General features: G+C 40.1%; 1 protein-coding gene and 1 pseudogene across 2 annotated transcripts; one reads left to right on the top strand and one right to left on the bottom strand.

Moving 5' to 3' along the window:
- The first annotated feature begins 422 nt into the window (after window positions 1–422).
- Window positions 423–712, top strand: LOC147461957 (uncharacterized; annotated as a pseudogene).
- A 4,586-nt stretch (window positions 713–5,298) lies between these two features.
- LOC147461956 (putative pectinesterase 53) lies at window positions 5,299–9,872 on the bottom strand. Of its 2 annotated transcripts, none has more exons than XM_086509420.1 (5): window positions 9,391–9,872; window positions 9,067–9,238; window positions 8,776–8,982; window positions 8,453–8,688; window positions 5,299–5,614 (listed from the first exon to the last, which is right to left on the bottom strand). In XM_086509420.1, exons 1-5 carry the CDS (start codon window positions 9,762–9,764, stop codon window positions 5,467–5,469), a joined length of 1,137 nt encoding a protein of 378 aa, XP_086365546.1. In that variant the 5' UTR covers window positions 9,765–9,872; the 3' UTR covers window positions 5,299–5,466. The 2 variants fall into 2 exon arrangements, with proteins under 2 accessions (XP_086365546.1, XP_086365547.1); XM_086509421.1 differs by having other exon boundaries at window positions 5,299–5,582; window positions 9,391–9,870.
- Window positions 9,873–12,766: the final 2,894 nt, after the last annotated feature.

Below are 12,766 nucleotides of genomic sequence, written 5' to 3'. Positions count from 1 at the left end.
ATAGCATCTTGTCGTTGTTGTTGGCGTAGCGTAGACGCCACACGAACTTCGACTTCGCAAAAAATGACATCCTGTACTTGAGTTTTGACCTTCTCTGTGAGGGTGACTTCCGTCTTCGTATTGAGCTCGATTTCCTTTTGTTCCGTCTTCCCCTTGTTGGAGTCCTCCACTGTGGTGAGGCGAGACTCGATGGCTGCGAGTCTTTCCTTCAAAGCGTCATTTTCCTTGCGAAGTCTTTCGACTTCATGTTGAAGCCGGGCCATGCTGTCCACCTTTGGGGGTGTTGCCACGATGCCGGCGAATGTGGGCTTCACGCGAGAAGAGGCCCGAGTGGCCATGGTGGGCAGTCACTCAAGAGAAAAAATCACCTTCAAAGGCTTATAATCAACTTTAATTAAAGGAGCTCTCTCTGTGTAGCAGGTCGAGACTCGGGTGAGCAGAGGCTGAGACTGGCGGGCTTCAACATGGGCAAGGCTGAGACTGAGACTGGCGAGGCTGAGATTGGCCGGGCCTGGGCATGGGCCGAGACTGGCGAGGCTGAGATAGGCTGAGATTGGCTGGGGTGAGCAGGGGTTGAAACTGACGAGCTCTACAGAGAGCGAGAGTGCACGCGAGCAGCACTGGGCGGGGTTGCTACTAGAGATGGGGAGGAGGGCTCTGTGGCCTCCCCTAGGGCTGCCCCCTCACCCAAGGGAGACCGGAGACACAGTAGGCCGCTCAAGGGGCGAGAGAGAGAGAGAGAGAGAGAGAGAGAGAGAGAGAGAGAGAGAGAGAGAGAGAGAGAGAGAGAGAGAGAGAGAGAGAGAGAGAGAGAGAGAGAGAGAGAGAGAGAGACTTCTGAACCACCAAACATCGACAATGACTTAGTATATCTTTACAATGGGGGCTAGGCGTACTTATATACTCACCTTAGCAAATTGCCCTACCCAAGATTTGACAAATAAGTAAAATAAATACTTTAAGCCAAAATAAATACTAGGATCCATTGGGCTATTCACTTGAGATGCTTCAAACTTTAACAAATTCTCCATGCCTAACTTAGAAAAATGGTATCCTATTGCATATATCTATGTTTCAATGAGAGAATCTTGGAAAAGTGGTGGCCCTTGATCCAAATCTAAGCCAAAGCTCTAATTATTGTTTTCTTGTAGTCTAGGCTGGAGACACAAGGAGAAACAACGATCACTGCTCATCCAAGTTAGTCTACAACTAGGTATCTAATGTGTTAGCCTCAAGGAACTTGACTATTACCTTTCACTTATACAAATAAATGATTTAAGTAAGAAAGTAATTAAGTATTGGTTTAAAGGTATTTTACTTGTCTAAACTAAGCTCTAAGCTCTAAACCAATAATAAATCTCTTAAGGTCCATTGCTTGTCCAATCTAGGATCCAAGAGAGTCTTAATTTGTTATGCTAGATTCTAGTTTCCTTGATGGGATAAGGTCCTAGAAAAATGAGGCACTATAAGTTTTACCTCACCTCAAATGGATTCTCACTTAAACTAGACATCAAACTACTAACACTCTAGTTTGCATCTTTGTATAGCTGATGGAGCTTAACACTAAATAGCTAATATGATATTTAAGCTTTGTGTCTCTTCACTTACTCGAGTTATATATGAAATCATACCTTCAAGGTCCAACTCTTGTCTTACCTAAACACCAATGTGAGACAATGGAGCAAGCAAGCTATTTGACATCGTTTTAAGGGCTAGTACATAGACAATTGATAGCTTAATTAAAGCAAAAATACTTGGATCTTTCACAATTTTTTCCAAAGTAGACAAGGAAAATCTAATGTTAACAAAACTATAAATCACAATTGAAAGTTTTGAACAAGACAAAGATCATCAATCTTAATAAAAATTGCACTTTCCATATTTATTTGATGATTACAAATTGAGAGAAAATATCTCAACAATTTGATAAACAAAAATGTAGGTGATCACTTTATTATTTTGAGCAAAAATATCAAAACATCTATTGATTGATCCCCATCTATTAATATCCTTTGTAAGATCCTGCAAGAAGGAAGAAAAATAAAGATTCATTAGAATACCATGCACATGCATGTTTTCAAGCATGTGTATCAAGATTTAAAACAGTTCACTAGTACCTGAGGGTTGTTTTCTATCCAGCCTTAGATTATTGTTCTCAGCTTCACCTTATTTATATAACCCTTTGCAGTGATTGCCTTCAAAACTCCTCTTGTGTTACAACCCAATCTCCTAGCTAGAGATGTCAATTGTGGTGCCCTCATGCTTTCAATGGGTGCATTTGGGCTCTTTTCATTTCATTGGGTTGGCTCACTTGTGTCTTCTCAAGAATAGTTTCATCTCTGTCACCTTTTGTGGGTGGTATTCTTCTTGTAAAGAACACCTTAATTGACCAGTTATCATTTTTTTGCTTCTGGTACTCCATGATTTGTTTGTATTTGATGGCATTTGTCACCATGGGTTGTCCATAATGATTACAAGTAATCAAATTGTGCACATCCCTTTTCTCATCAAGCTGAAACAAGTAGGATAGTAGATCCTCCAAGAGCATATAGTCAACCATCTTCTCAACATCAAATTGTGGTGGAAAAATGCAATTGTCTATAGGTGAAATACATCCCTTGTAAGGAGAGTCATCAATAGGCATTGTTCTTTGTAGATCACATTCAAACCCCATGGAAATTTGGATCAAAGTCTTGAACATGTTTGATCTAAAAAATGTTGGTGGCCTTACGATGAATTTTTTAACACTAGAATGGTAACAGGACACTTTTGTGTCACGTTAAGTGACCATTTTGCTTGAATTATTTGAAGAGTATGAAAATCAATTTCTAGGTGCTATATATCCACAAAGTTGCCTTATGAGCTGAAAAAAACTTATAATTAGCATTTTTTTTTGAGTATCGATCTCACCATTAACCTTACTCTTGCACAACATTTCTGAACCTAAACTGTGTGAAAAAACGGGTCCTGTTTTTGTTTTTTTTTTCAATTTTTGGCAACTATACCACTCTAAACTTCATGTTTGTGAGTTTTAGATGGCTAGAGGTTAGGCCTTCATAGTTCTCAACATGTTTTGATGCTTGTATGGAGAGCTAAGTGTTAAAATTGAAAGTTATGACCAATTTACAAGAATTGCATAATCCTGTTTTTTGGCCAAAATTAGCACTTTTATGATTTTTTTGGTGGCTTTCTTGATATCCAAATTCAATTTTTATTGTGTAAGTGTAATGTATAACATAAAGTTAATCTTCCTTGAGTTTTGGGGGACCTAATATGCTATATAGCATAGTATATGATGATGGTTGAGTTTTTTGATTGCTGAAGAATACGATACATTTTAGAGTAGCAAGTATAACTTTCTCAATATTGCTAGTTTCTTAGGCCAATTGTGTGTATTTTGTAGGTAGTGACCATATCTAATCATAGACTACAAACTTGGCTAGATATTGAGTTGTTTCAATGGGTTTCTAGAGGTCATAATGCTAAACCCAGTTTTTTCATGTTTGCTGTATTTAGCACTTTATCATTGCCCCCAAGGTTCCAATTGTAAGAGATCCATTATCCTTTTGACATTTTCCATGGCTCCTTTTGAATCTAGAGGCCCAAAGGGAACTAAGAAAATATGTATATAGTATCTGTATTGAGTGTGACTATAGAAACTTTGATGATAGGTCCGCAGAATGGCAAAAGTGCAACTTTTTTGTACCTATTTTTGTTGCCCAAAAAAAAATTAGTGAGGTAAAAGCAACCATATGTTTTGGTCACCAACCCATTGAAGTTAACGGGGCATTTTATCTCATGTCCTACAAAAATATCCACTCTTATTTATATGCAATCAAACGTAAGAAATTGTTGTTTTGGGCAAAATGCACTGGTCCATCAAGTTTGGAGGCTTGTAGTGACCAAGGGATGAGAAAAATTACAAGTTTCTCATTTTTTCCATATGTAGTAGTTATTGAACTATAAGCTCATGAAAGGATTTTTCAAAATGAATGGATCTACTATGGTTTTGGAAATTTTTCCAAAACCCTGAAAGGACACTTTTATGTCCTGTTAGGTTACCATTCTAGTGTTAATTGATGTTTTGGAGAACAAAAAATGTTCTTGAAGATGAGAGTAATGTTAATATGAGTGTAGGACCAAGGGGGGCAATGGCTCCTTGGCAAGGCCGGCTAGACATGCAATGAGCAAGAGTCTGCTAAAGATGGACTAGGAGGCTTATAAGAGGAGGTGGTTGGGTAGAGAAGAGCGTGCACAATTCCTTTGGTCCTTTCAAGCCACAAGCAAAATAAACTACAAAACAAGTTAACTGTTTTATGGTTAGTGTGCGTGCAAATACTTTGGGACAAACATGACCACCAAGTGAAATTTGGACTCACAAAGGGGGCCCTTTAAGGAGTTTGACTTTACCTCTCTCTACCAAAATGGGCACATGGATAAATTTTTGCAAATAAACTCCAAAGTTGGCGGAGGTTTCATAGTTAGAATGTCCTCTTTAAGCTCTATCTACTGAGATATAGCACGCCATGAGATTCCTCATATTTTAGAAGATTCTTTTTTTGATTCACTTAGATTTCGACAGAGTTGTCACATCGTAGGTGAATAAAAAAAAGAATCTTCTAAAATATGAGAAATTTCATGGCGTGCTATATATCAGTAGATAGAGCTTGAAGAGGACATTCTAGTTGTCAAACCTCCGCCAACTTTGGAGTTTGTAAAATTTATCCATGCGCCCATTTTGGTAGAGAGACATAAAGTCAAACTCCTTAAAGGGTCCCTTTGTGAGTCCAAATTTCATCTAATGACTTCTTATGCCAACCATGCAACTTCAGACCAAACGTGGTATCAAAGTTTGTGGTTCATGCTTATGATTTTTGCAATGGTAGTGTAATAGATCTAGTCTCACTTTTAGTATTGATTATGTTCTTAATTGCAAAAACCTTGCTAATCACAATGATATCCTTTTTAAAGTATATCCTTTAAGGAAAGCTACATGTGCTCTTACGGCTTGCATTTGCTATCAGAGTCAAAACAATACCAAAATTAGTGTTGATATCAAAGTTGATATATACCAACTATCATGTAGATACACTTATTGACATTGTTCTAAAGTGTTATAATATAACAAAGTTCTCAGATCAATCGCCATGTTTTCGCTTCTTGCAATGCCATGGATTGAAATGGCACATATACATCTGAATAGGTGAGACACATCTCCCATGGAAGGATTATAATGAAAAAGATTATATTACCTTTTAGAATAATTGCTCATTTGATAGGTTTTGGAAAAAAAATGGATTTGAACAAGCCTTGGATCTTGATTGGTGAGCTTTATATTTGATAATTATTTGTACAAATTGAGAGGATACATTTGGAGTGTCACATGATTGTCTATACAACTTGCGCTTAGCTAAGTAGACGTGGTAAGTTTTAAATACAATATTACAACTTCTCCAAATTAAGTGTTCATGACTGTAACCATGATGCACCATCAATAAAGCTAAGGGATTGAAAGGGAGCTGCTTCTGCATCAGTTAGGTCTCTTGCCCAACCCACCCGCTTACTTTGATCAGCTCCTGGCCCTGTACATTTGTATTGTCCAAAAAAAACCTTGCTGAATGGTACCAACATTACACCATGAAAGATGTTAGAATCTAATCAAGTTCTTGCTCGAGTTTTACCATATATTGGAGCAAAAGACCTAAGACCATAAGTTTCTTAGTTTGATGCTAGCAGGGTGATAAAAGCACGTCTAACTACATAGATTTATAAGTGGTTAGGACACAATTGCAAGAGCTACAAGACTACATAACATTATGTGTAAGAGTTTGAAATGAAAAATCTTTTTGAAAGGTTTAAAATCTTCTTATTTTTGGCAAATCTCACAACTCTCGTGCGAGGTGACAAAGTACGTCTGTGAGCGCCAACGGCGGGTCACTTGGTTGCAATCAAACCGATGACCCTAATCACCAAGGATGAATGCTCAAATAACCAAGCTAGCTCCTTTGGACAAAAGGGTACTTTAAAATCTTTTTGAAAGGTTTAAGATCTTATCCAAAATTTGGGGAAAATTTGGCAACATCCTCATAGATGATTGTTTTGTTTACAATGTACCCTCGTGTACACAAGACATAGGTGAAGCCTCACATTTGAATTGCGTTCCTTTGGCTCTCATGTTATTTACTTGGACCCCATTGTAAATACTACCATATCACATACGTTAAAGGCATCTTTTTAAAACCCTTCATGTGTAAATTTTTTTGAAAATTGAAAATTTAATATCTTTTTGTACATGAATTGCTTTAAGTTTTAGGAACTTTAGATACCTTCTATTGAACTAATGTGATAGGTACATTTTTGTAAGTGACCTCACCAAGGTCTAGAGACATGAAAAGCATTGTGTTTCTTGTTCGATGAGCAATTTGGCATACAATGATTGTTTCATGGAGTTCCTTTGGTGGATACAAGTTTCAAAAAAATGGAAAAATTTATCAAGGTGCCCCTAAAATTTGTAACAATTGAGTAAAAATCTCCCTTACGTTAAAAGCATCTATAATGTACCTCTCATTTTTTTGCAAAGTGCCAAAAGTTCTCAAAGTGCCATAAATTTCTTACCAAAATTTTCAAAATATCAATTGTAAATCCCCTAAATACGCAACTTGAATTCATGAGGAAGATTGCTTCTCTCTTGGTACGTAGAAGAAGATAAGACTTATATTTTTTTATCGGAGTGTGAGCTTGTGAGCTAAGAAGTTTTTAGTTTTAGAGTCAAATGCCACTATTGACGCTAGTTGTAGAGTTCATGTGATTGACGCATAGTTGTAGAGTGCATGTTTCTAAGGTGGTATGAGGGTGGGTAATATAGCTCAAGATCAAGGGAGTCCACCTAAAAATGTGTAAATGTGGCATGTGGATTTATTGGGAGGGGTTTTTACGTCAAAGAGTAATAAAATTACAATAATGAGGAGTCAAAATTTGTAATTTCATAAAAATTACAAGTGAAGTGTGTGTGCTGTGTGGAGAGGGGTTTCTAAAATACCTTTCGAACGATCATGCATGACTAGTGTTGGCGATTTTTAAAAGGTGGACCCTGTGATTACTGTCAATTGCCGGAGTCTAAGGCTTTCAATGAGGAAATAGCTGTAAACTGAGAAACCCTTCCAAGGGACGCTTCAAAAGCATTGAAGGTATGCTTGTTGAAAGAAAAGGGAAGTAACTTTTATTTTTATGGATTTCAAAATGAAAAAAGGGAAAGGGTCACGAGGGCTTTCAAAAACAGTAAGAAAGTGATTAAATTGTTTAAACTGGTATCAATGTTTGGGAAAGGATTGTATCAGCTTAGTCTCGAACCGATTGAAAATCGAAACTAGCTAGCTCCACATCATGGTAAACGAAAAAAAAACGGAAGAAATATGTGAGAAAGTCGTCCAAACATTTTGCAAATCTTAAAATTTTTGCTAGTATTTCCGGTTTTTTTCTTTATGAAGAGGAAACTCAATCAGTAGCCGCTTAATAAAAGAAACTTTCTTGAATGTTAACACTAATTGAAATCTAGCTATAAAATGCCAGAAATGTAAAGCCATGTGAAGTTGTGAAATGAAAGGTGAAATAAAAAGAACTAATTAATATGTGTGTGTGTAGAATTTATTAGAATTATGCAAGGTGAAGCTTCACTTCAACATTTTAAAACAATAGAATGCAAAAAACAAGGTGAAGACTTCACGATGGCCTCAAGAAGGCAACATTTTTTGTTGTAATAAATTGAGTGAGACATTTGACATGTTAATTGATAGTGTTCGGAAAAAATGTGTCTCAGCTAATTTTCTAAAATTTTCTCTTGGCAAATTCAAGAAAAGGAGTTTGTATGTCTGAAAAATGATATTTCCTGAACACTTTGATGGAGAGAGAGAGAGAGAGAGAGAGAGAGAGAGAGAGATGCATGTGCGTGCGTGTGTGTGTGTGTGTGTACCACACACACACACACTCACATTCAAGTCATTTCTTAATTAAACATTTTCCTTATTCAAAGTTAATGTGATGGTGACCTGGGGAATGGTGAGAAATGCAAACAAGAATTGCACGTTTTCTCTACCACTTCCGTATGGCCTTCTTGGCCAAAAAAACATATATATGTGTGGGTAAATTTTACTAAAATTATGTAAGGTGAAACTTTACTTATATCCTTTAGCATTTTAAAACAATAGAATGCAAGAAAAAAAAAGTAAAGATCGATAGGATGTAAAATGAAAGTAACTCTCCATCAAGAGCATTGAAAACTAAAACTATTAAAGTCTCCCTAACCAAGTCCAACACTACCTAACTAAGCCCAACACCAAGGGTTTCTTTTAGAAAGCCAAAACAGTCACCGTTCTCTAGAGTTTAGAGTTTCAATATGAGTAAAGTTTGAAGGGATGAAACCGTTTTCTCACTAATTGCTGCTTGTACAAATTACCTGTTGCGGCTAGAGTCGCCCCAATTGTACCAGCCCACAGGCTTGATCATGTCGGCCATGTAAGTGAAGGAGAAGATGACACGAGAGTAGGAACCCCACGCCCTCCCCAGGTATGCCATGCCTGCGCCCGTCACCTTGCAGTCCACGAAGGAGAAGCCCGTGGCCTCGCCCGGGCTTTCCCGCTTCTGCGCCGTCAGCGCCTCCGTTGATCGCTGCAGGGCCCGTAACTCGCATCCCTATAAGTAGTCATATATTATTGCAATAGTTGAATTAATTAGCTTAGCTGCTTAAACTATACAGAGCCTGATCATGATGCGCCCTACCTTATACAACGACTGCCCATTTCCGCAGATGAAGTCCACGGAGCCTTGAACGAGACAGCCCTCGAAGTAGTGCCTACCTTTATCATCATACACAGTATCCTGATGTCCTAGAAAGTTGCAATTGTAGAACGCAGCCTTATCGCCAGACACCCTTAAAGCCACTGCTTGCTTGTTGGTTGAGCCTATGGGCGGAGCCGGTGCCGAGTTCTGTAATACGTCAAGAGATCATCAGAGAGCTATAAGTGTGTAAATATATACACACAGACGTATAAAAAACTAGCACAATCCTACCGCAAACGTAATCGCTCTGGCGATGAAGCTGTGAGAGTCAATGGCCACGGAAGCACTCTTTGGCATGCCGCCACTACTCGCGGCCGTGTCATGCCAGCTGATGGTGGTGAGGCCTGCTCCTGCCCCCTCAAATGTAATGTAGGGCTTTCCCGAGGGTACATGAACTTTCTCTCTGCAAGCAGTTAATTAATACATTAATTAACTGGTTGCATAAGGCATGATGATGATCTTAAGCTGGAGCAAATTAGTTAAGCTGGAGCAAATTAGTCGACAGGTATTCGTGATATAAGAAGGGAGGTAGAGAAGAGACGACTTCCCACTTACTGATAAAGGCCCGCCGCAATCTGGATGACAACGCGTTGGGCATTGCCAGTGGAGACGGCGTCCACAGCATCTTGCACGCTTGAGAACTGCGCTCCGGATCCCGCCTTTCCCACCGTCAAGGTGCGCCCAGCAGCTAGGAACTGATGTCCCACCCGACTACTATTACCATTCACGTTACTTTTCGCTGCACCCACTCGAGCAACCCACGCCACAAAATCTTTCTCCTTCTCATCAACAATATCGTCAATTACACTGCCGGCAGCAGCTTGACAAGGCGTCTCCAACGTGAAGAAGGCGAGCCATGCATATGATACTAGTATTGGCAGTAGTACAGTAGCTGCTGAAGTGAATGTAAACTTAGTCTGCAGCGCCATATTATTGATTGCAGGACTTAATGCTGAGCATGCATGAGTAATAAAAATGCAAGTGTTACATTTAATCGTGCGCCGCCCTTATTATATCCGCATCTACCCCTTTTAGAATAAATAATCAAGCAGGACCACCTCCACATTACTAGTTTGTCGTCTCAGCCTCACCGACTCGTCTGTATTGAACTGGATAGTCGTCTGTACCTCAAAAGGCGAAAAGGCGTATAGAGATGGCGCCCAAGCGTGGAGCGAAGGAGGGCAGGCGCTGCTGCAGGGGACCATAAATTGTTATAATTGGGCCCATCGACATGAGCGGTTAGATCAAATATGGGATCACACGGCCTGTTAAGAGATCACATCCAGACTCATCTCAATAATGATCGGTCTACTACGTGCTACCGCTACGGCTTATCTGTTGAGAGATGGAGACATTGTCCCAGACTTGGTCAGAGCCCGGCCAATTTACGATCCGTGGATACTTGTAGATTGCAAATACGTGCGGACTTCGGAGCCTCCATCCGCGGACCACAACAGAAGACTGTTGGAAAGCGATTATACAACTGTATGATTGACCGCCGCCTCGGAGCTTGCCTAATTTGCCCACCCCCTTTTTTTACTTCGAACTAGTCTGCTTGGTTGGAGCGATTTTACGAAACACATTTGCGACGAGTAAATGGCATTGGCAAAGAAGAAGACACTGTAAACATATGATAACCAACATTACGTAATATTGGAAGACATACAGACTAAACAAGACATATTACACGACCAGAATGACCAATTTTGTAGTTGAAGTACAATGGTAAATATAGTTGTTTCCGAAGTTATCCAAGAAATCTACTAACATATTATGGCGGAAGGCTTCCTATGCCAGGTGTCAACTTCTACGATCTCAAGGCGTAGGACAAAAAAACTTTTATTGGTTGTGAAATTGCGAATTAACCCGCTTTTCATAGAGCTGGTGGCAGCTCTGCGTAGCTTTCAAGTACGCATTGAAGTACCACGGCAGGTGGATTGTAGGGAACCTCAGTACCCATAGTGAAGTACTACAAGTCTACACTACAACCTCATTAGCACCTCATTAGCTCAGTCGTTCCATGCTCTCCGTGAAGTACGAAAGAGAGAGAGAGAGAGAGAGAGAGAGAGAGAAGAAGAAGAAGAAGACGCAAGAGGAGCTCGAAGCCAACTTGGTACGTTTGCTCTATCCTCACACTGTCAGTGTCATGCTTGCTTCGTCATGCTCATGCTGCGTCGGAGTCCAGCTCTCTCTCTCTCTCTCTCTCTCTCTCTCTCTCTCTCTCTCTCTCGCCTTGCTTGCATTTTCTTGCATGGATGTGGTTTACTTGCTTGCATTTACTTGCCAGCGCCACGTTGACGTCCTTGGCTAGTGTCTCGGCCAGGTCATGATGGCCACGGCCACTTCCAGGCGCTGCAGTCCTCCCGCAGCTCTCTCACGGCCACGGCCAGGCACTGATGTCCTTGGCGAGCGTCCCGGCCAAGTCATGACGGCCACGGCCACGGCACTGCTCTGCAATCCTCCCGCAGCTCTCTCACGGCCACGGCCAGGCACTTCAGTCATCCCGTAGATCTCTCACGGCTACGCCAGGCACTGCAGTCCTCACGGCTACGCCAGCCGTTGAAGAGAATCTTGGAGAGAGAGAGAGAGAGAGAGAGAGAGAGAGAGAGAGAGAGAGCATGCCGCCTGATGAGCACCAGCAATGACAGACATACAATAGGAGTTGAACCCATCTTGAGTAGCATCAAAACAAATCATTCAAACTCTGAAAATATAGGGCACATTCAACTTTCTGTCAACAATCCAAGACAGAAAGGCTGGTAATGGGGTTTAGAGTTTAGGGTTTTGCATTTAGGGTTTACAGAGTGCTCTAGCATGCTTCCAAACAGAAACATCAAATACCCACCACATGCCCTCTGTTGCTTGCATTAGCACATGATCAAAACACTAAATTGCACAGTAAATATGTGATGAGCTCCATGCATTCTCTGAGCTCCAAAAATTTAGGAATGTAACTTTCTCTTAAAACACTCTAAGAAAAACAACTTATGTTTATAGACAAGCACAACTCATTCTGCACAGCTGGTTTACACATCTCCATTATCTGAAGCTTTCTTGCAACTAAGTTTCTTGCCCACTAATGCTTTCAACATTCATCGCATGCCTTATCTGCATAAAACCCATGTTTTCCAGACAGAACCCCTCACCTTCCGTTGCAAATGCTAGGATACAACAATGTGTCCAAGACGACGCACCAGTACGAAGCATAGAACGCTCAAGTCTGCAAGTTAAACCATACAGAAAAGAAGAACAAATAGAAACGACACTTTCGTTAGGGTTTTCGAGATCCGTGGGGCGTTCAATGCCCACACTACTCACCTAAAATTTTAGATTACCATCACTTCCATTGGCCGCAGTGTGTTCTCTGCCCTGTTGTATTCAATTGAGTGCGCCCACCCCCGCTCTCTCACACTTTTTTTATTGTAGAGATAGGCAAGGTTAATGCTGTCTTTTTTATTGTAGAGACAACAGCGTGTGCAAGCGGAGGCCTGGTGTGAAGCTCAACCAGGTCACTCAGCAAGTAAATATTTTGGTCTAGTATTAATTTGTTTTGGTTAATTTTTGATTTGTTATCATTTGTTTTTTCACTCAAAGAGAGAGAGAGAGAGAGAGAGAGAGAGAGAGAGAGAGAGAGAGAGAGAGAGAGAGAGAGAGAGAGAGAGAGAGAGAGAGAGAGAACAATTGACCCAAACTTAGGTAAATTAGGTTAATGAAATGAAATGTAATGTTATAATAACGTCTTTAAAAGGCCAAAGTCACCTACGTGACCAAATTGTTCAAAATTGTGAAATGGAATGAAATGCAATCAAAGAGAGAGAGAGAGAGAGAGAGAGAGAGAGAGAGAGAGAGAGAGAGAGAGAGATTACAATTGACCCAAACTTAGGTAAATTAGGTTTGAAATGAAATATAATGTTATAATAACGTCTTTAAA

This window comes from Adiantum capillus-veneris, chromosome 3, assembly GCF_014529385.1.
Source record: "Adiantum capillus-veneris isolate H3 chromosome 3, ASM1452938v2, whole genome shotgun sequence".
NCBI classification, from domain to species: Eukaryota; Viridiplantae; Streptophyta; class Polypodiopsida; order Polypodiales; family Pteridaceae; genus Adiantum; species Adiantum capillus-veneris.
The sequence above is the reverse complement of the archived record's forward strand: the minus strand, read 5'-3'. Positions and strand labels throughout refer to the sequence as shown.